The sequence below is a fragment of the Sinohyriopsis cumingii genome, chromosome 7 (assembly GCF_028554795.1).
Source record: "Sinohyriopsis cumingii isolate HCF-2022 chromosome 7, ASM2855479v2, whole genome shotgun sequence".
NCBI lineage: Eukaryota > Metazoa > Mollusca > Bivalvia > Unionida > Unionidae > Sinohyriopsis > Sinohyriopsis cumingii.
In genome coordinates, this window is record NC_142967.1 from 18,736,872 (window position 1) to 18,760,419 (window position 23,548).

Consider the following 23,548-nt stretch of genomic DNA (forward strand, 5'->3'; position numbering starts at 1 on the left):
CGACCGAGCCAAACAACGAAACGAAGCAGAACTCTTGTTACAACAAGCCGGATTGCCCAAAGACACACCCTGCGGCATTCCTGAGATGCAAAAATTGCAAGATGTCCTAGCTCCACGATACACCTTGAAAGTGCACCCTCAAGAAATGCGCGGACCTCTATTGTTTCGAGGCCAAGATTTTAAGGACGGAAAATACATTCATGTTTATCATCACGATGACCATTTCGATACGATTACCAGTATCACCGGATTTCTGGGATACGGTTATTACTGTGAGAAATGTGACCATGGTTATAATAATCGAGAGCAACACAAGCATTGTGGATTGAAATGCTCAGGATGTTTGCCCTCTTCACCCTGTCTGAGCGAAGAACCAGTGCCTTGTTCCACTTGTCTGCGCACGTTTGTCAGCCCTACCTGTTACCAACAACATCTGAAAACGCAAGGTTCACAGAAGAAATGTGCTTGTCAACTCCTGAGATTGTGCCCTACGTGTGAACAAGTCATATGTACCAATGCTGCCAAGGCACACGTATGTCGAGGAAAGAAAAAATGTCACATTTGTCACCACATCGTGGACTTGGAACACCAATGCTACGTGCAAAAATACCAACCCCCACCAGAGAAAGAGGACGGTCACAAGAAGAAAGGCAATTTCATCTTTTTCGATTTCGAATGCATGCAAGAGACCGGCATTCACATTCCTAATTTCTGCGTGGCTCATCGAGCGTGCGAGAAGTGCATTCAAGAACCTATCTTCAGTCATTGCCCTCACTGCAGCAAGATTCCCGGAGGGCGTGAAAAAATCTTTCGGGGACCAAACACGTTAGCCGATTTTGCCCAATGGGTCTTAGACCCCGTCGACAAGACGTGGAGCCAAGAGGACATCGAACGTTACGGAGATTGTCATCGTCATGCCACGGTGATGGCTCACAATTTCTCCGGATACGATGGACAGTTTCTTTTGAGGTACTATACGGAACAAGGCACCGAGCGTCCTAAAGTGACTTTGAACGGAGCCAAAATCATTTTCATGCAAGTGGGACAAGTACAGTTTAAAGATTCGATGAGCTATTTGGCCATGCCTTTGAGTCGAATGCCTAAAACGTTTGGAATGACAGAAATGGCTAAAGGGTACTTTCCACACTTTTTCAATACGGAAGCCAATCAACATGCTGTTCTACCCCATTTGCCTGAGGTTCACTATTACGACCCCGACAACATGCGTACCGAACAACGAGAAGCTTTCTACGCTTGGTACCAGATTCACGCCTCGGACCCTTTCGACTTTCAGGAAGAAATGCTAAAGTATTGTCGTTCCGACGTGGACATTTTACGGCGTTGCTGTGGAAAATTTCGAGAACTGTTCATGGAACACGGAGGGGTCGATCCTTTGAAAGAAGCTTGCACCATTGCCAAAGCGTGTTCCTTAGTGTACCGCCAACGATTCATGCCTGAAAACACCGTGGCTGTCATCAGTCCTCAAACGACCCACTATGTCAAGCGTCAATACTCGGTCAAAGCCCTACGTTGGTTACATTACTTGTGCGACAAGGAAGACAAATGGATTCAGCATGCCCGCAACGGAGGAGGCGAAAAGACCATTGGAACGTATTCGGTTGATGGCTGGGACTTAGAAAACCCCAAGATCGTGTACGAGTTTAACGGTTGCTTATTTCACGGATGTCCCGTCTGTTACCCTGACCGTGGCACTAAAAATCAGTTTTTGCAACGAACCATGGAAGACTTGTACCAGGACACTTGTCAGCGACGCCTAAAGTTAGAACAGCAAGGATACCAAGTGGTGGAAATGTGGGAACACGAGTACGATCACCGTATGAAAACCGATCCCGAGTTTAAACACCTCGTGGAAAGTTACCAGTTCATGGACCCGCTGAACCCGAGGGATAGTTTGTACGGAGGAAGGACCAATGCCACCTGTTTGCTGTACCAAGCCGACGAAAAGAAAGGAGAAGAAATCAAATACTTGGATGTGTGTTCGCTGTATCCCTACGTGTGTAAATATTGTCGCTTTCCTGTAGAGCACCCGCAATTGCTGACGGAACACATCGACCTGAAAAACATTCGACAATACGAAGGCTTGATCAAGTGCAAAGTTTTGCCTCCCACGAACCTCTACCATCCCGTCTTACCTCACCATTGTCAAGGCAAACTGATGTTTCCCTTGTGCCGTACTTGTGCCGAAACGTGCAACCAAGACCAGCCTTGTCATCACAGCCAGGAAGAACGGGCCTTGACGGGAACCTGGGTCAGCGTAGAATTGTTCAAAGCTCTGGACATGGGATACGAACTGTTTGAAGTATACGAGATTTGCTACTTTCCCAAGACACAACAGTACCGCAAGGGTGATCCCAGTCAGAAAGGCATTTTCGCCGACTACGTGGATGCCTTTTTGAAACTGAAGCAAGAAGCCAGCGGCTATCCTTCCTGGTGTCACACTCCCGAAGACCAAATACAATTCAAAGAGAAATATTACGAACAAGAAGGCATCACTTTAGACCACATCGAGAAAAACGAAGGCAGGCGATCGTTTGCCAAAGTGATGTTAAATTGCTTGTGGGGTAAAATGGCACAACGACCGTGTTTACCCAAGACGGAATATTTGACAGAACCTTCCCGCTACTTCCAGATGATTCACGACAAAACCAAATACATGAAACACGTGGACGTCGTTCGAGAGAATTTGATCTTGGTCAATTACGAAGAAGATCTGGACTTTGTACAAGACGATCCTTTTGGAAATGTCATCATTGCGGCTTACGTGACAGCCCATGCTCGCTTAAAATTGTACGAAGCTTTAGAACTGTTAGAAGAACGCGTTCTGTACTTTGACACGGACAGTTGCATTTACATCCATCACCCGATTCAACATCACCCTAACATCGAAGGAGACCGTTTAGGAGCCTGGACAGACGAGCATCCCGACGACAAGATTCTAAGTTTCGTCAGTGGCGGTCCCAAAAATTACCGCTACGAATACCGGGACAAACAAGGAGAAGTGCACACGAAGTGTAAAGTGAAAGGACTGACTCTGAATTATCGTACCAGTCGTGTGGTCAACTTTGGGGTATTGAAAGAAGCCTTGCAATCGGGAGAGGATGGAAACTTTAAAGTGACCACTCACCAACCGAACAAGATTGTACGTTTACCCACTCACCACATCGTCAGTCGACCTTTGGAAAAAGTTTATCAAATCGTGTACCAGAAGCGAGTTCGACTTCCCAATCATTTCACCTTACCGTATGGACACGTTGGTATAAAACATTGGTTGTAAGAGGATAGCCACCCACCAGAAAGATGACTTCGCCACAGCAAGAATCGAGTGAGAAAACCGATGAGAACTCCAAGTTCAAACCCTACCATTTTCAAGTCTTCTTACCTGACTATTGTGATTGTGCCCGTCGATTGGACACGTTTCAGAAATGGCCTACGGATAGGGAAGGATTACCTTCTTCGCATGTTTTAGCTAGAACAGGATTTGTCTACTTGGGACCTGAGTCAGGATTGGGATACGAGGTACAGTGTTTCGCTTGCGGACTGAAGTTACGAATGGATCTATGTATCTATAAAGATTCAGCTATTCTGGAACATACTCGATGGTCTCCGCACTGCCCTTACCTTTCTATGGCCTTTCCACCCATTACACTACGGTACAATGTTGACGGTACCTTAGAGACGGTACCTTCCGAAACAAGACATAAAAAACGTAAAAAAGGAAAGATGTACAAACTGGAGACTGCATTGCGACTAGTATAAAAAGGGGGCTATGGTCAAGATCGATAGTTCATTGTGACTACCAAGACCGAGCTAACAAGATGAATACTTTGAAAGAGACATCGTTCCAGTTTGGGGATTGTAAAAAAGCTGTATCTTTCTCTACTGGATGGATAAGACCCAGACATTGCGACGGAAAATGTCCGGAAGGAAACTGCGATTGTCCATGTGGTTACCATTGTAATTGCGTAACGGAGTTTGCAGACGAGTGCGATTGTGAGCCTTGCGATGGGACCGATGCTGTACCTTGTGACCTGAGCGATGCCGTAAAGCATCATGGGAACTTTAGTGCCCCTACCCCTGTCATGGAAAGTGATGCTGTGCGTGTCAAACCTGTGGGATGCGAAAGCGATGCTGCTCGTCCTCTTGGACATTTTACTGGGTTTCGTTTTAAAGGGGAATGTCGACCTTCACGTTTACCTCCCTACGGATGTCATCCAGCCCTGAGCAAACTCCTGCCCATTTCACTCAACCCTCATCGAAACGAACCTGTGAAAAACGAATATTCGTTTCCTGTGCGTTTGTCGGAATACTGCGACTTTGAAAATCGTCTTCAATCGTTCAAAGGAAAATGGCCAAAGTATCTGGGAGGACCGACCCCCGAAGAATTAGCCAGAGCCGGATTTTTCTACTTGGGCGAAGGAGATAAAGTCAAGTGCTTCAGTTGCGGTGTGTCACTTCACCACTGGGAACCACAAGATTCGGCCTACGTAGAACATGCTCGATGGTCACCGAATTGTCATTACTTACCCTTAGTGGGACCGAGACATTGAAGTAACTTCTTACCATAATAATCTGTTCATGGATACTTTACAAGAGAACATTCGTGCTTTGCCTGTGGAGTTGAGAGAACGCATTTATCGAGAACTCGTCAAAATACAAGTGAAACGTAAAGAACAATTGCATCCGTTACGTCACCGGTGTTTGAACCACTGGTACCTTCAGGCTATACAAGGACTGATTGAGTTGAAAGTGTTCCATTGGACAGACATTGATCAACGACCTCCTGGCTATAAAAAGGATTGGTTTGGTATTGACGATTCTATCTACTACATTGTAAACGTACTGCATCGAATTCCAGAGGAAGAGTTAACGAATTACCAACATCTTGAACACAATGTCAACTTGGTGAAAGAGGAAACTTCTGAACGAATTGTAATGTGTAGATTAGTGACTCAACGATTTAAATTCGACACTGAAGTGAAACCATGTTTGTGCAAAGAGTACATTTCTTGTGTCAGACCAAAGAGGATTTAGTATGACCTATTCATGGATACTTTACAAGAGAACATTCGTGCTTTGCCTGTGGAGTTGAGAGAACGCATTTACCGAGAGCTGGTCAAAATACAAGTGAAACGTAAAGAACAACTGCATCCGATACGTCACCAGATCTTTAACCACTGGTACCTGAAGGGTATAAGAGAACTGATTCGTCAGAAATTCTTTCAATGGTCAGACATTGTTCAAAACTTTGAGGTCGCTAATGATCGACATGTTCATGATTATGGTTACTTCGAGATTCACCTAGTGCAATGCATTGAGGAAGACAAGTTAAAGGATTACCAACATATTTTACGTGGAATCTACTTAGAGGAAGAGGAAACACCTAAACGAACTCTAACGTTTCGGTTACAGTATGCAAGATTTAGATTCCCTACTGGAGAACGAAGATCTCTGGCTAGAAAGTACGTCTATTGCATCCGAAAAAAAGAGAATATAAAAACAGGCTGCCATGCCACGGTTTATGTCACATGTCATCCAACAGATTCCGTGGAAGGAACTCAATGACCATATTCAAACCGTGGATCATTACCATCAATTATTACAAGAACTGTATCCATTCAATTTTGGACGACAAGTGGTGTGTGTCTTAGTGACTTGTTTTCTGGGATTTCGTTTACCAGCCGATTCCTTGTGGACTCTTTACGATCAGTACTTACCACCTCCATGGCCTTAAATGGTCACGAAAAACTCCTTTTGTTCAAAGCCTTGCGTTTTCATCTGGATACTTCTCGACCTCAACAGGAAAAAAAGATTCGTCAACTTTTAGCGACCCAAGACGTGTATGACGATGTGTGTGTAGCTTGTGACTTACACCCTCATTGGACAGATGTTCGTGATTGGAAAAAGGGGGGTTTTGAGGTTTGGACCCAAGAAGTGGCCCAGTATGCACAAGAGTTGTTCAAGGAAAAAAGTTACTTTTCAACCTGTGTTAGTGACGGTGCCAGAAGAACCCGTCACCGAGAACAACCACTCGCTTCAGGACAGGACTGTCATGGACATACCTGAAAGGTCATTCCGGGAGGACACTTGTGTGACAATACCTCAAGTAGAGACTGTAAGAACATTACACACTGTCCCTAGGACATCTTCGTTACCCAAAACATGTTGTACAGACACTTGTTTATATTTCACTTTGATTGTTTTGCTGTGTTTTATATTCCTGTACATCACTATTTGGGTTGTATGTATTTTTGTCTTTCGTGTTCATATTTGAAACATTCAATAAACGTGTTCTGAAAAAGTATATAAACTCTTGTCTTGTTTGTTTTTAGTGTCACAAGTGACATTTCTCACACCATGGCTACCTCTGCTGTCTCTGCTCCCTCTTCCTCTACTGTCAAAGTCATTGACGAACACTTAGATCGTGCCAGTTGGGAGGCTTTGTATCTTCGCCATCCCTTTAACATGCTCATTGCTGGACCTAGCGGTTCAGGCAAAACCGAATTCGTCAAACGTTTGATCGAACATAAACATCATTTGATCGATCGACCCCCTCAACGGATCGTGTGGTGTTACAAAGAGTGGCAATCGGCGTACAGCCTCTTGCGAGAAAGTCAAGGCGATTCCATCGTGTTTGTGGAAGGCATTCCTAAAGAAGACGATGGCATCGTCTCTGACTCCCGTCTAACCCATTTGGTCATTTTCGACGACATGTTAGGAGAAGACGAAGAAGAAATTAAATTGTGGTTTACGCGCAAAGGGCATCACCGTAATGCCAGTGTCGTTTACATCACCCAAAATTTGTTTCAACAAAGTAAAGCCCATCGCACCATCAGTCTCAATGCGCATTACGTGGTCTTGTTTAAAAGTCCTCGAGATAAATCGCAAGTGCAAGTCTTAGCCAAACAGTTAGGAACGCCTTGGCTGACTCAGGCGTAAAACGATGCCACTCAAACGCCACACGCCTATTTACTCGTCGATTTGAAACCTACGACCCCCGATGATTTGCGATTTCGTACCCACTTGTTTCACCACTGGTGCCAAGACGGAGGGCCTGTCCTGTACACGTCTCCGTCCTCGACTTCATTTCACTCCCCATGAAAAAAATCTATAAAAACCTCAGACCCTTTTTCGTCTGTCTCACACAGTGTGAACATGACGTCCCTTCAGTCGCATCTTCCCGTCAAATTGATTCGTGCCTTGTATGGCATCAGTCGAGAAAAAGATCCACAAACACGAGCCCGTGTCTTAGAAGCTAGTCTCAAAGAAGTCTTACGATGGTTCACGGTGACGGCACGTCAATTACTCCAAGGAATCATTCAGATTCCTCATCAAACCAAACGCTTTTTCGATCGAAACAAAGTCGCTTTGGTCCAACTGGCCGATCCCCGCATCGACACTCAAACCAAAAAACAAATCATTTTGAAACCTGGAGGGAGCGGTACTCTAGGAGGGGTCATCATTCGCTCACTCTTAAGATGGGATCCTAATGCCCCCAAAGTTATCCCCAAGACAAAAGTCCAACGAATCCCCAAGAAGAAAAAGAAAAAGACCAGGTCCCCAAGAAGAATAACTTCTCCAGTGGCAGGACCCTCCTCTTACCAGACACCACCACCATCACCCCGGAAAAAGAAAAGAAGCCCCCAGAAAAAGAAACAGAGAAAAAGTCCCCAGAAAAAGAAAAGTCCACAGAAGAAGAAAACTAGTCGCAAGAGAGGCACTTCGGCCAGGACGCAACCTTACACTCGCAAGCCACGACCTGCCACAGCGTCTCCGGCAGCCTCACGTTTGTCCACTTCTCCGTTGATGTCACCAGGAACTGAAGAGTACTTGGAGACGTTGATTACACCAAGAACTTCTCCGTTGATGACCCCCAAAAGAACTTCCCCAGTGGCATTACCCTCCAATTTAGCGGCAGTGGCTGCTGCTCACAAAGTACCTTCTCCCAAAATCAAAGTCCATGAAAGATCGGGCATGTTACAAAGTTTACTGGATTTGTCCAAGCAAGAACTGGCTCGATTTAGTCCGTTACGTACCCCTGCACGACGTGTCATGCCTGTCCTCAAACTAATACGCCGTAAAGACAATCAGTGGCGACGCGTTCCAGTATAAAAAAGGCCTGTGACCGAGTAGGGTATCAGTGTTTTTTGGTGCTCCTAAAGACTCAAAGATGTCACCCTCCAGAAAACCCCAAGGAAAGAAAAGGAAAGGACTGCCACCACGTTTAGTCAAACATGGGGACCTGTTATCTGTCCTGTCCAAAGCTTCTCCACCCTTACGAAAAAAACTCATTCAAACGGCTTCCAGAGAGGTCATCGATACCGTGTGCGAATGTTGTTTGAACGTCTTGAAAGGCACGATCCCTTTGTCCAAACACCAGAAACAATGCTTAAGCAAGCATCGTCACGTTCTTCGCCAAATGGTTCGAAAAAAAATTCCCATTCGTCAAAAAAAGAAGATGTTGGTCCAACGTGGAGGCATTTTGCCTCTCTTGTTAGGCCCCATACTGAAAGGAGTCTTGGGAACCATGTTGGGAGGACTGGTGGGAGCAAGATAAAAAGGCCCTCGGAAGTCCCAAGATCTCAGAATCGACCCCTGACAACCCCATGGAAGGACGAAAACTAGCTTTAGTGCCTTACAAACGATGGATGGAATACCATCGGTGGCAAGAACAACGCACCCCGCATTTACCTCCCAATCCCAATTTGAGCGAAATGTCCCAGTTACAACACGAATTGCAGTCCTTGATGGATCGCCAAGATTTGTCCGAAACAGAAAAATCGCAAAAGTACGGTCAACTCTTGCAACGATTGCAACTCTTTCACCAGAAAGCTTTAGACGAAACAGCTCTACCCACTCTGAAAGATTTTAAGACCTTGATGAAAAGTCCAGCACCATCACCAGTACCAGTACCAGTACCAGTACCAGTGGTCAAGACAGAAAAAGGAGAAGAAGAAGAGGAAGGGTTTCTAACTCCACCAGAAAAAGTACGCAAGTTAACAACACCACCTACCTCCAGAATTGGATGGATTAAAAAGATGATGGCCACCCCTTCTTCATCACAAGAGAAAAAGAAAGTGAAGACAGAAGTGAAACAAGAACCGATATCCCCTGCACAGACATCCTCCTCCTCTTCGACACCTATTGCTGGTCGCACACGCAAAGCCTTGCAATCCAAGAAAATACCCCAAGAGAAAAAGAGTAGCCTCTTCCAAGAGTGGGTGCCTTATTAACACATCAACCAACACAAAAAATGGAAAAAGTCTTAGCCAGCATTTACTACGATCCCTCGCATCCTGCAGGTTACGCAGGAGTTCAAAAATTGTATCGTGCTGCCAAAACGCAACTGAAAAGTCTCCGTTTACCTCAAGTGCAACGATGGTTACAAGAACAAGCTACCTACACTTTACACAAACCCATTCGACGCAAGTTTGCCAGAAGTCGCACCCGAGTGGAAGGCATCGATCATCAATGGCAAGCCGATTTAGCCGATGTCTCTCATTTGGCCAGCTACAATCGCGGCTACAAATATTTGTTTTGTGTCATCGACGTCTTTTCCAAATTTGCCTGGGTCGTGCCCTTGACTTCCAAATCGAGCAGCGAGTTAGTGCGAGCCCTGCAACGGGTGTTGAAACAAAGCGGTCGTCGCCCTCTTCGATGGCAAACGGAGAAAGGCACCGAATTTCTGAACCAAGCTTTCCAAAAAGAATTAAAGAAACGTGACATTCATTTTTTTACCACCGAGAATCCCGAAACCAAAGCCAGCATCGTGGAACGTTTTCAACGTACTTTGAAAGAACGCATGTGGAAATATTTTACGCATCACCACACTCTGAAGTACATCGACATCTTACCGCAGCTGGTGCAAGCGTACAACCAATCTTACCATCGAAGCATCGGACGTGCCCCGCAAGAAGTGACTCCCGACAACGAAGTGCTGGTGTTTGAGCGTCTGTTTGGTACGTCCCCGACGAGGGCTGTCCCCAAGAAAAGTGGAGAGTTGACCGTAGGAGATTGGGTGCGCATTGGCAAAACCAAACGCACTTTCGACAAAGGTTACTTACCTAACTGGACGACCGAATTGTTTCGCGTCACTGGACGAGTGCATGGCCGTCATCCTGCCGTCTATAAATTGGAAGACATGAACGGAGAAGTACTCAAAGGAACGTTTTATTTGCCCGAGTTACAACGTGTCACCAAAAAAGAAGACGACGTGTACGACATCGAAAGCATTCTCGAACGCAGAACCCGTAAAGTGGGCAAACGACGTGTCAAAGAAGTCAAAGTACGTTGGAAAGGATATCCACCCAGTTTCGATTCTTGGATCGACGCTTCGCAAGTCATCGACTATAAAAAGAAGAAGTGACCATCATGCCCTTTCACACAGCAGACGCAGCTACGTCGACCAGTCCTTCTTCCCCTAGTTCTTCTGTGCAAGATTTACAAAAACAACCCTTGTGGGTGTGGTGTGGAGAACGTGTGCCTAAAACGCAAATCGTCTTTTTCTGCCAAATCTTCGTGGTGTATTGTGTCATCGGGGCAGCCATCGCCAATTTGAGTTTGCAACAAGGAGACAAACAATTGTGGACCATTTTATTGAGCAGTTGCATCGGTTACCTGCTTCCCAATCCCTCCCTGAAATTCTCCTCGAACGGGAACGTTGTGTCCAGTGCCAGTGCCAGTCACCACTCCAACCACAACCACAACCAGAACCCCATTTTGGACGGAGACACGCCTCTGACATCCACTAACCCCTCGGACAGCCACAGAACTCTGGAATTATGAGTCACCAAAACCAATTTTACTTAACCTTACCCAGTGACAGTTCCATGGAGGTGTTTCCCCACAACACGTTGTGCTGTTACACGGCCAAATTACCTCAGGCCATCCCCTTAGATCACGAAGCCCATTGGGAAGTGGCTTTAGTGGAAATCATTCACCCGACCCTAGTCCTCAATGTCCTTCCCAATCAAAATTTTTTTCATGTGGAAGTTCATGACGAGTCATTGCAACAGGAGTTGAATAAGAACGTCATATATGACAATAAAACCTATAATGAGAAAACTCAAAAGTGGACCTACCACTTTTTCATTTCCCCAGGCTATTATTTTAGTGGTCAACATTTGGTCAGCACCATAGCCTCCAGGTTTAATGCCGTGTTTCTGAAAGCTTTGGAGCATGTTAACAAAAGTGTCACCATGGAGTACCACAAAACAGCTCGTCGCTTCTCGATGAAATTTGAGCGGAGTAAAATCATGTCCATTTTATTTTGTCCTGAATTGTTTGACATGTTGGGCGGAGACATGAACCTGAGAATGAGCATACTCAAGAACAACGAATTACCCATCGTTTACGACAACGAGTCTTTTAGCAAGTTATTTCGTACCCCAGTAGAACTGAACCAAGGACTGAATTTGATGTTCGTGTACTCCGATGTGGTGGAGTATAACGTGGTGGGACACACCTCCGTACCGTTACTGCGTGTCATTCCTTTCAAAGTGGATTCTGCCGCGAACGCTGACGAGGAAGGTGGAAACACTTACCACGTCCACCGCGAATTTGTCCATCCTCACTATTTGCCCGTCAGCAAGTCGTATTTGGACACGGTCAACATTACTATAAAAGGAGATCTGGGACAAAATATTCCATTTACCAAAGGAAAAGTCACGGTGAAACTCCATTTTCGAAAACGGTTCTCTCACGATTCGTAAGTAAGTCATGTATCCAGTGTACCAAGGGGTTGCACGACAGCGAGGACACGGTTTAGGAGACATGTTAAAATCGGCCTTTCGTTCGGTGGCCCCAGTGTTGAAACCGATGGTGACACGCGGATTGCACGCCTTGAAAGATGCGGCACTGACGCAAGGCAAAGAATTTCTCCAAAATGTCATCATCGACAAACAAAACCCTAAAGAAGCCTTCATGAGGGCAGGCAAAAATGTCCTGCTGCAAACGGGTAAAGACATTTTAGGCCGACGAGACACACCTATAAATGCCCTGCACGCTACCGAGTCAGGCATTCAGCAAGGACAAGGCAGAAAGAGACGACGAAGAAAACACCCTTTCACCAGACTTCAAGCTAGAAAAGCCAAGAAAAGAAGAACCGTTCGAGACTTAGACGTTTTCGATTATTGAGACACAGAAAAAATGATGCACCGAGAGTCATGTGCTTGTTCCAAGACGGAACTGGATATGTTTGCCATGCCCCCCACCATGATGACGATGCAAGAATCCCAGTGGGTGGAATTTCATCCCGTCTCCTCTTTGACGGATTCCGCTCCCATCGAGTTCGAAATCAAAGGACAACCCGAAGATTACATCGATCTGAATAGCAGTTACCTGTATTTGAAAGTCAAAGTGATCAAAACTGACAACACCAATCCTGGAGCCAATGATAGGGTAGCGCCCGTCAACAATTTCATGCATTCCTTGTTCAGCGAAGTGGACTTGTACTTGAATAACAAACTGGTCAGCAGCAGCATGGATACTTACCCATATCGTGCCTACTTGGAAAATCTCTTGACGTACGGAAAAGAAGCCAAGAATACTCATCTGGATGCTTGCGTGGTATGGAAACCTGACACGGCAGGTGCAGGCACGTTTAGCGACACAGCCCTGACAGAAGATGACAATCCTCACAATGTGGGGTTTAACACACGTAGAACTAAAATTTTGCAAGGACGTAGTTTAGAACTGATGGATCGTTTGCATTTGGACATGTGGTTACAAGAAAAGTATTTACTGAACGGAGTTGATATTCGCCTGAGACTGAATCGTAGCACTGCCGCTTTCCATTTGATGGCCCATGCCAACGAATACAAAACTGTTATCCAAGAAGCCAGACTTTACGTACGCCGTGTGGAAGTGTTACCTAAAGTGGGAAACGACATCAGTCAGACGTTGAGCAGAACGACCGCCAAGTATCCCATACGACGTGTGGAAGTGAAAACGTTCACCATTCCTGTTGGACAGCGATCCATGATCGAAGATCATCTGTTCCAAGGACAGTTACCCAAGCGTTTGATCGTTGGTATCGTCAGGAATTCAGCTTTCAATGGACTTCACAACGAAAATCCTTTTGAGTTTCGACACTCTAGCGTGTCCAAAATCGAAGTCAGTCGTGACGGCAAGACCTTGTGTACACGACCCTTTGAGCCTAACTTTGCCCAGAACAATTACTTGAGATCGTACTTGTCCCTGTACGAAGCCACCGGACAGTTAGGAACCAATACCAGTCACGGTATTACGTACGAAGATTATGCAGGAGGCTACGCTTTGTGGGCTTTCGATTTCACTCCAGACCAAGGCAGCGACGAGGGACATTTCCACCCTATAAAATCTGGCCAGATTCGTGTGGAAATTCAGTTTGCAAATCGAGACCCTGCTGATCCAACGTTGAACGTGATCCTGTATGCAGAATTTGACAATACGATAGAAATCAACAGTTTGAGAGAAGTCATTCTAGATTACTAGAAGCCATGGAAGACTGTTATCCCTCTTTACCTAGTGAAGAAACTTTGGACATGAAATGTGAGGAGACCGTGGAAGGAGAATCCCAAGACAAAGACGAAGAAATTGTCATGATGAAGTCGAGATGGCCAGAACAAGAAGCCCATTTAGTCTCCTGTTTTGCCAAACACTTGGTCGACAAAATGACGGAATTGATCAAGAAAAATTGTTATGGATGTCAAAACGATCATCCCAGTCAAATTCAACACGATAAATGCCTGATGTTGAGTCAAGAAGAAAAATTGGACGAATATCTGGACGAAGCTTGGAGTCTCATCTCAAACAAAGACGTGTTGCACCAGTGGTATAAAGACTTGCGTGAACATTCTTGTCCACCATTAACCACTCAAGAGATCCATCGTATCGAAGCTCTCCTGAATCAGAGTGAGGAAACAGAACGAATAACCGTTTATTCGTCAGACATTTTCAAGCAAAAAGTCAGGATCGAATTGACGACTTATTATTACCTGTGAAGAAGAAAAAAAACACAAATCAATGGATACCTGGGAACTTTATTACCTTTTGAACCATAGTTCGTATACGGCTTCTTGGAATCCTGTCGTCTGTGCTAAAGATGAACTCCCTCATCGCAAACCTAAAGACCATCAAGCTTACGTGATCAACACGGACGAAAGTCATCTCCCAGGAACCCACTGGGTAGCCGTCTACTTTCCTCAAGAAGGATGTGTGGAATATTTCGATTCGTACGGATTGCCCCCTTTGGAAGACGATATCATCGACTTTATGAGAAGAAATGCTCAAACCACCCGATTCAATAACGTGAAATTACAAGGCACAGATTCCTTGGTGTGTGGACAGTACTGTGTGTATTTTCTGCATCATCGCAGCCTGGGCTATTCCTTAGAACATTTAGTGACTCATTTTGATCCTCGTTCTTCTGCTAGAAACGATGTGAAAGTAGATCGATGGTTTTGTGACCATTATGCTTATCTTTTGTCTCAAGCTAGGAAACGTAGTGTCCATCAATGGCCTAATGATTTCCAACAGTGGAAATCACAATTTCATTCACAACGTTGTCAGCCTTGTTTAAAGTAGATGGTATTTGAAGAAAAAAATGTTTGTGATTTGAAAAAAATTGTTAGATGTTATAGTGTTGGATTAATGTTAAAAAATGTTAGAGTTGTTGTTGTTTAGTGTTAAGTGATTTTTGAATAAAAATGTTGTGTTTTGAAAAAAATGCCTTTGTGGTTTGTTTAGCTATAAGAATATTGGATTGATGCTCTTTCATTTCTTACTATCCCTCTCATGAACGTTGCGGCTCGAAAACCGTGTGGGGGATGTTTTCCTTCACGTCCGCGCTTTAACTTTAAGAACCGGGTTGTTCCCAGTCTAGCCATCCATTGTCGACTCATCCTCCTAAGAAGATGTGCTCCAAACTAGCTAAGCTCAACGAAGCCTACGTGAATTTGCATAGGGTCAGACACAGTCTGATACCGAAGCCAGAAGAAATAGAGAATGTGAGAATGTTAAAAATCACTGAAGACCTGATAGAAGAGCTCTTCAGAGAAGAAATGAACAAGGAGAAAGAAGAATGGACAGAGAAGTACAGACTTCAGAGACAGCAGCAACAGCAGCAACAACAACAGCAGCAGCAACAACCTGAAGCTGACAGAGGCTTTGTCGATTGTCGTATCGACACCAAAGAATTCTTCTTCTCTTTCCGAAGAAGCAGACCTATTGCCAGAAAGTCTATCCTCAGAGGACATCGCATTCTTAGAAACTAAAAAAGAATGCCATAGCAAAACAAAAAACAGCCCTTTTCAGGGCTACCCAATACTCTAGAAAAGAAATAACTATTAATTTGCCAATGTGTGTAGGTAGAGTAGTGTGAAAATAAACACTAACTCTTTCTTAAAGAATGTGAGGGTATGAGTTTGTGTGTTTGTGTAATTGTGTTTGTAAGTGAAAAAATAGATTGATGTGTATAGTAGATTAAAATGATGTTAGTTTTTTGGCTGTTTGAGGTGTATATTTGGGGTTAGATTGGATTGCCTTGCGTATGTGGATAGTCTATTGAAGTGATGGGTAGCATAAAAACGTGAGTGAGTGTTTCTTTTAGGTCCGCGCGTTGTTGTTGTTTCTTGGTCATGATCTAGGTAAGATGAATTTTATGTTTTTAGGGGATGTTTTCCTTCACGTCCGCGCTTTCAGTATAAAATGAAACTCGTTCGGCAGTCCAGCTACCCTTGTTGATTGATCAACACCAAAAATGAACACGAGACTGGAGAAACTGTTGGAACTTCATGTGCATCTGGAATATGCCAGGCGCATATTAAATGAACTGGCCGCTGAAGCCATTGTCGAGGAGGGAAGGATAAGAGAGGAGGAAAGAAGAAAAAAAGAAGAGGAGGAAAGAAGATATAAAGAAGAGGAGGAGGAAAAGGAGAGAAGAAAAAATTTCAGAATCCCAGAGAGTGAAAATTGGGATTCTGAAGCGACATATCCTGCCTCTGCTCTCTCCCCCCAAAAGGTAAAAAGTAACTGGGGGATAAGATGTGTATGTGGCGCCAGGCCTGGAAGGTGCCACCATTAACCAGGTGTCCATGAAGTTCCAAACAAAAACAGCCCTTTTCAGGGCTACCCAATACTCTAGAAAAGAAATAACTATTAATTTGCCAATGTGTGTAGGTAGAGTAGTGTGAAAATAAACACTAACTCTTTATTAATAGTGGAAGTGTATGTGTTTGTGTGTTTGTAAGAGCTCAGGTATGTTTGTGTGAATAGTAGATTATGGGTTTCTTAGCAAATGTGGAGAGTATAGTTAGGGTTATATTATATAAAATGAGAAAGTAGGGGGATGTTTTCCTTCACGTCCGCGCGATGTTGGTCATCATCTAGGTAAGATCCATTTTATGTTTTAGGGGGATGTTTTCCTTCACGTTCGCGCTTTTCGTATAAGAACCCACAGTATTAGTTGTTCAAACCATTCTGCAAAGAATACAAAGAAGAAGATGGCGTCAAACCAAATGGACAAATTACAAACCTTGCAAGACGTTTTAGACAACTTAGGAATAATGGAACAGATGCTAATAAGACTGGTTGAAGACCATTATTCCTATAGTCCCCATCGTGTGAAGATGGAAATTAACAATTTAAGGAAAGCAAAGGACAAGATTAGTGGTGTCATGAAAGAGATCAAGGAGGAGAAGGAGGATGAAGAGGAAAAGATAAGAATAAGAACATGGAACGAAAAAATTGAAAAAGAAGAGGAAAATGAGAAGAGGAAGAAAGAAGAAGAGGAGGAAGAGAAGAAAGAAGAGAAGGAGAAAAAAAAGAAGAGAAAGAGTGTTGGAGCTAAAATAAGAAGTTGGTGGAGGAAAAGAAGAAATTAGAAGAAGAAAACCCAAAGGCCCTTTTCAGGGCCAGCCATATTTCTCGAAAAGAGATAGTCTTTGAATTGCCTACCCCTTTTTTTAAAAATTTAAAAAAAAAAAAATCCCATGTTAAATTCCCCTTGTCCGTAGATTGTCCCACGATTTATTCCCATGTTAAATTCCCCTTGTCCGTAGATTGTCCCACGATTTTTCGCCATGTTAAATTTCCATTGTCCGTAGATTGTCCCAAGGGGTTCTGTAATGCTAATTCCCATTGTCCGTAGGGTATCCCTATTCACTACTAACAGCCTATTGTCAATAAAGCTTTCAAAAGTAGTATTATTAATTCTCTGAATAAAATTCAAGATTTTCCTCGGCTATTTTTATTATAAAAATCAATTCCGATACGTTCATGTATAAATGCATTTTTTAAAATATTTCTTTTCTACTATGTGTGCCTTACATGAAAATCCCAGTATTATCGGAAATATTAGCAAGAAGATGATGAAAGATATCACTTTAGGGGGAACGACAGGTAACTTTTTGCGAAAACTGGGCACTGAATAACAGAAATGCTCTGTTCGGTAACCTGAAATAGGATAATATGATTGAAACGTTATACAAATCCATTTAATCTATATCGGTATGTACGTTATGCTTCAGGTAAGAAGAAGGCTAACATAATCTGCGAGTACAGAATAAATGGGAGCAGTTTTCACTCACAATCATATCCAATTAACCGTAGTCTTCATTTCTACCGTGCCATGCTCTCACACTACCTTCATACAGCAGCGACATAGTGTTTGAAGACTGTTTCCTAAAGTGGCTAAAATAATAAACTGCATTTAGGTCACCTCCCATTGCAAGGGCAACCTTTGTAGGCACTTTTTTGGACAATGAATCAGGCAGCAGGACATACGAAATATATATTTAGCAGCAACACTTAGACTCCGTTACTTTAAAGTAGTTACCTGTCACTTATAATTAAATCCTGCGATTTGAGAATACTGATCCACCACACGGAGACGATGGCCGCCATCAGCTATAACTATCGCGTTTGACTATTGCAGCAGTATTTGAAAACGATAGTAGCTGCCATCAAGAACGGCTATAGACCGAAGCTACTTAATTTTTTAAACCTTGGCGCCAGGATTCAAACCCGAGGTGTGTGTTGGAGTTTATAAAAAAAAATATTTGTTACCGCTAGACAACGATGCCCTACGTACTTGACTTGTCACAGTTCGTGTGTTACATATGAAAACATATTGTTTATAGCCAAACCGTTAGGTTTACAGGCACTGCCTTGCCAAATATCCAGGCAGACATGTGACTTCTGCACTATTACAGAGGCTGTCCTTCGTGCCTCAGACAAAATGCATCCTCCAAGAATGTTACGAGTTCTATTTAGTTTCATTGAGGTTAAGCTTATTATAAAAACTTTCTCCATAATTTGAACACTCCATTGTGGATTATCTTGTGCACGAACATGATTATACTAATCGTAAAGGCAAGAATCAGGGTGCACGCAGGCACAATTTAAAAAAAAAAAATCTAGTTCCCCCATACATAGCAAACGTTTTCAAGGTTTGGAGGCCCTGCAATCATTGCTTGACAAAATATAAAAAAACATGGTAACGGAATATAAAAATAAAATAATACCAATCATGTATTACTGCTTTACGAATTTTCTTTCATTATGTATATCATGAGATCTTAAGAAATCATAAGAGAGAGAGAGAGAGAGAGAACTTTAACATGAAAAATGTAATGAGTATGAATATATCGTGTTTGTTTATAGCATTGTCTACTTTTTTAACTCTGTTAAATATACTTAGATCTCTTTTTCTCAGCCACCATCCTTTCTCAAAATTATCATAGATGTTTATCATTTCACTTTTGATATTTTTAAAAAATCTTTATATTTATAGCCCTTGAACAGAGATATGACCTTGAAAGACATGACGGGGAAAAGCATGCGCGCTGTTGATATTTTTGCAGCCGGCATTAAGTACCTTAAGGACCATCTGCTAGATAATATTAACGGAGATGGTGAATACGTCACAGTGATAGCTCCCGATATTCACTGGGTTCTCACAGTTCCTGCAATATGGAATGACAGCGCCAAACAGTTCATGCGGGAGGCAGCACGGCAGGTATTCCGAATATATATCTAGACGCCTTCTATATGACCAATAAAACAGTTTTCCACACGTATACCAAGAAGAATTGTAAGAAATAATTTTACTTGTATACATACACCCCTGGCGAGGTTTTACAGTAATCCTCTCGTTCGTTGGACCGTCCTTCTCGTTAGCGCAATTAGTCCCACGATGTTTTATTGATTGCCAAGAAACTTGACAGATAGTATGGTCATCAACTGAATCACTTGAAGATCCACATTTCCACCAGTCAGTTTGTTCCTACAAGTATCGTTATGTTTTTGCCCCATTTTGTCTTGCAGCAGTGTGTGATAAAATCTTTCTAGCCCAACTTGCCCCGCAGTTTGTGAGGTTCCGCTCTACAATTATTGAGTTCTTCTGAAAGAGAGATGTGAAGGGTGAATCTGTTTGCATTTGAAACGAGCACAATGAAGAAAGAAATGTTGATATACCCCTGTGCACTTCACGTGTACTTTGTCTGAAGTTTCATCATTTGTGGTATTAGTTAAACCACGCGCTGTCTAAAGCAGACAAATGATTGAATGACTCTTGATATTTGCCCAAAAAGTGAACTTCTAGAGTGCACAACATTTGCAGCTGTTCAGTTATCAACATTAAGAAAATGAAAATTGTCATATGCCACTGGCTTCAGAAAGTGCACTATGTATATATATATATATATATATATATATATATATATATATATATATATATATATATATATATATATATATATATATATATATATATATATATATATATATATGGGTGGGTGGGTGTCTTTTTTCTTTAATTTACCGCTAAATCCGTATAATTTTAACGCAAATTACGCCATTAATCATGCAGCTAAACATAGAGAATTAAACGTTCCTTAAACAATACATATGGAGTATATAAAAACTCGTTAGCACATATGTAGTAACAGTGTTTGTTGGATTACCATTGAACTTGGCAATATTATGACCATGACTTGAGGTTGCGCATATCGACAACTCATTCTGTTCCCACAATTTTTGTTAGAGTTGTTTCTCATCTTTGCTTTGTAGCTTAATGGAGTATATAACACAATCTCAGTTGCATAACTAATTCCCCCGGTTTACTTGCATTTTATTTTATTTATTGAAATTGAAAGTGGGTACGTATCATGGTCATCATCAAATAACATATTTATTTGCACAATTCTTTTTATTAGCAGTTATTATATCTTAGGTGGGGAAAAAACTCCCAAAAAAGCACAGCAAAGCAAACCAACAACAACAAGAAAAAACAAAGCCTCATTTTCACAAGAGAATCAGACAATTAATGTGTGTGTGTATATATATATATATATATATATATATATATATATATATATATATATATATATATATATATATATATATATAAAATTGGCTCCATATCAGTAATAAATGTGAAAGAATAACTTTAATTTTGAAGCGGCTCTTTTAATTACATGGATAATATTGAACATATTAGTAAATCCAAAAGGTAAGTTTTTTTGTGCCATTGTTCTAACATCAACAGGCCAATGAATGACTTCGCGGCTACATGTTTGTCGACGTTATTAAGTTGAACATATATAATTATTGACTTGACTTTCAGGTATCCCTTTTTGAATCGGGGTACACCTTTTACTTTAACATTATGTGAGATTACAAGTATTTGTTGATGCTAGAGTGTCCTGAGATTAATTGGTGCACCATCTTCCTTGCATCTGCGAGAATCTTGATTTCCTGCCTAGTAAACAACAAAGGTCCGAGGTCCAATTGTTTCTTTATAATATTTACTTAATAACTGCAGTTGTGTAATGCACGCTCACAACATACTGTACAGTATCAAGATTCTCTTTCTGTAAACTTGTCTCCGATTTACTTGGTTGCTGGTGTGAGACCCTACATGCCCCATAGTGGTGCAATCGCCTTAACAGCAATTACAGGAGAAACCAAAAGGTTCGTTGACATAAAAACGAGGCAGAATTTGATGTATTCTCGAAATAAATACACTTTATAGGATAATATGGGATTTGCGTGGGAAATATAGTTTAACAGTTCCCATTTTAAGAACTTAGCCATCCCCACAGCTTAATAAAACACAGTGGACTTACACGGCCTCTAGTTTAGAAAATCGATTAGATCACCGGTAAGGTGGAAATCAGTCATATTTTAAGCCCAAACCAGAGGGAATAGGCGTACTTCAACTTAGAGCAAGCATAACTCAGATGAATGTAGTTTAGTCATGGTTTCACCCAAAAAAATATAAAGTATATTATATAAGGAACGGATTGTATTTTAATCTGGTGAATTAATTTTTCTGTCAGGCCGGTATTGATGATGACAGTCTCACCATTGCTTTAGAGCCGGAAGTTGCGTCGATGTACTGTAAGGCTAAGGCTCGAGAACAAGTGAATTCTGCCGCTGAGCAGGACTCAGAAATAACAAAACCATTCCAACCTGGAACTAAATATCTTGTCCTAGACCTTGGAGGTAGGTATGAGTCTTTTGGAATTCTGCCAGATCATGTGAAGATGAAAGATTCATTTTGTAATAGTTTCGGTAGCTTAATTTTAGATTTACGATTTTATTCCATAAATGATGGCCATAAGGCTCAGTATCTCTCAGTTTAAATCACATCACGAGGTACATCGTTTTACAAACGTCACTGGTTTTTCTTTGTTGTATTATGGCAATAAATGCACAAAATCACTTATATAATTGTTTTGAAATATAATCGGATTTTGACTGGAAACTGACTTGTCCAATACCACAGGTGTGTGCTCCTTCTTTTCGAGTAACGGCGATATTTAAAAACTCTGTTGATGATCATAATAAAAAAACAACCTAAGTATTTTGTTTATTTTTTGTTTTGTAGGTGGCACAGCTGATATTACATGTCACGAGGTACAAGAGGACGGGAACCTCGCGGAACTGCATCAAGCCACCGGAGGTGACTATGGCGGAAGAAATGTTGACGAAGAATTCAGACAGTTCCTCACAAAAACATTTGGAACGAATGTTATGAGCAAATTTAAAAATCAATATTTAGAAGAATATTTAGAATTGTTCAACATTTTTGACAGAAAGAAGAGACTTTTCAATTGCAGCACAGAGAGAGTGACATTTTCATGTCCTGTTCTTCTCGAGATGTATAAGCGCACGTCGGCGGACGACATGAAAGTTGACAATACAAACTGCGAATTGTTAAGTAACGTTGACTTTGAGCATGGAAAGATTCGAATCGGAAATAGACTTTTCAAAAGTTTTTTCGACCAAACTTTGTCCAACATCATCCATCATGTCTCAGATTTGCTTCAGAATATACCAGATCTTTCCTACATTGTAATGGTGGGGGGATTTTCTGAGTCGGAGTATGTATACAACCGTATGCAGGAGATGTTTGGAACAAAGGTACTGAGACCAGACGAGCCATCAGGCGCTGTATTGAAAGGAGCCGTGTTATTTGGAGATTGTCATACCATTATAACAAGACGGATCAGCAAGTACTCTTATGGCATTGCAAGAATATTAAAGTTTAAACCAGGCTTTCATCCTCCTGAAAAGAAGATAATTATTGACGGCTTTGCTTATGTTGACGACATATTCAATAAGCACATTGAGGTTGGCCAATCTATTGCAATAGGTCAAGACGTAGAGGGACAAGAATACTTTCCTGTAAAAGATGGATTAACGCAAGCTGTTTTAGAGGTGTATGCATCCAAAGACAAAAGTACATGGTTCGTAACAGATGAAGGATGCTTTTTCGTTGGCTTGCTCAGCATAAATCTGTCAAAATATAGTGACCACAAGAAATGGCCATTGCTTGTTAAAATACTCTTTGGAGGCACAGAACTGGTTGTTCAGGTGTTGGAAGTAAAGACAAACAAAGTCCTTACGGCAGCAGTTGATTTCTTGGGCTGATTTGTATACAACAGTTTGTTTGTGGAATTTGTTCTATCTATTCTGCGCGGGACAAAAATAACAAATGGTCAACTACAGAACATATATTGCATCCCTTCATAGTCACAAACAAGGTGGCGGTAAAATTGTAATTTTAGTTCTGAGGCTTGAACGTAATAAACAAAAGCCTTGATGCGGACACACCATGTATCTTTTGTGAATAAACACAAGATGCACGTTACATAGTGTGATCATTCGTTTGTCTGCATTACTAAGCAGGTTACATTAGGTATAGACAAAAAAATTTGAAATGTGACTTTATTTACCTCGTACTTTCACGGCAAATCCATGTTACTATAAATATAACTACACTTTAACGCTGCTTAAACACACTCAACATTAAAAGATTTTCACTGATGTTGGAAAGCAAGACATGATGGAGCAGGTATGGTGTCATTATTTTCTGTTTTAGTCAATATTTAGTCCATTGAGAGTGAATACTGTAAAACATTTCCATATTCCTCAGTCAGGGTTCAGTAAAGAACAATTAATGAAATATCTGATGCAAATCATGGGTAAACTCAACAGTTCGATCAAACCATACATGAGAGTATTTTATCGCCAGAAAGCTTTA

The 23,548-nt window shown here is 42.0% G+C and overlaps 1 protein-coding gene across 8 annotated transcripts in view; it reads left to right on the forward strand.

Moving 5' to 3' along the window:
- Positions 1–23,155, forward strand: part of LOC149794811 (heat shock 70 kDa protein 12B-like) — a 74,977-nt gene extending 51,822 nt beyond the window's left edge. For all 8 annotated transcript variants that reach the window (XM_089964466.1, XM_089964467.1, XM_089964464.1 and 5 more), the window contains exons 5-7: positions 18,791–19,015; positions 21,339–21,504; positions 21,890–23,155. In XM_089964466.1, coding sequence (XP_089820592.1) covers positions 18,791–19,015; positions 21,339–21,504; positions 21,890–22,935 — 1,437 coding nt within the window. In that variant the 3' untranslated portion in view covers positions 22,936–23,155. The remainder of the gene's footprint in view (positions 1–18,790; positions 19,016–21,338; positions 21,505–21,889) is intronic.
- Positions 23,156–23,548: the final 393 nt, after the last annotated feature.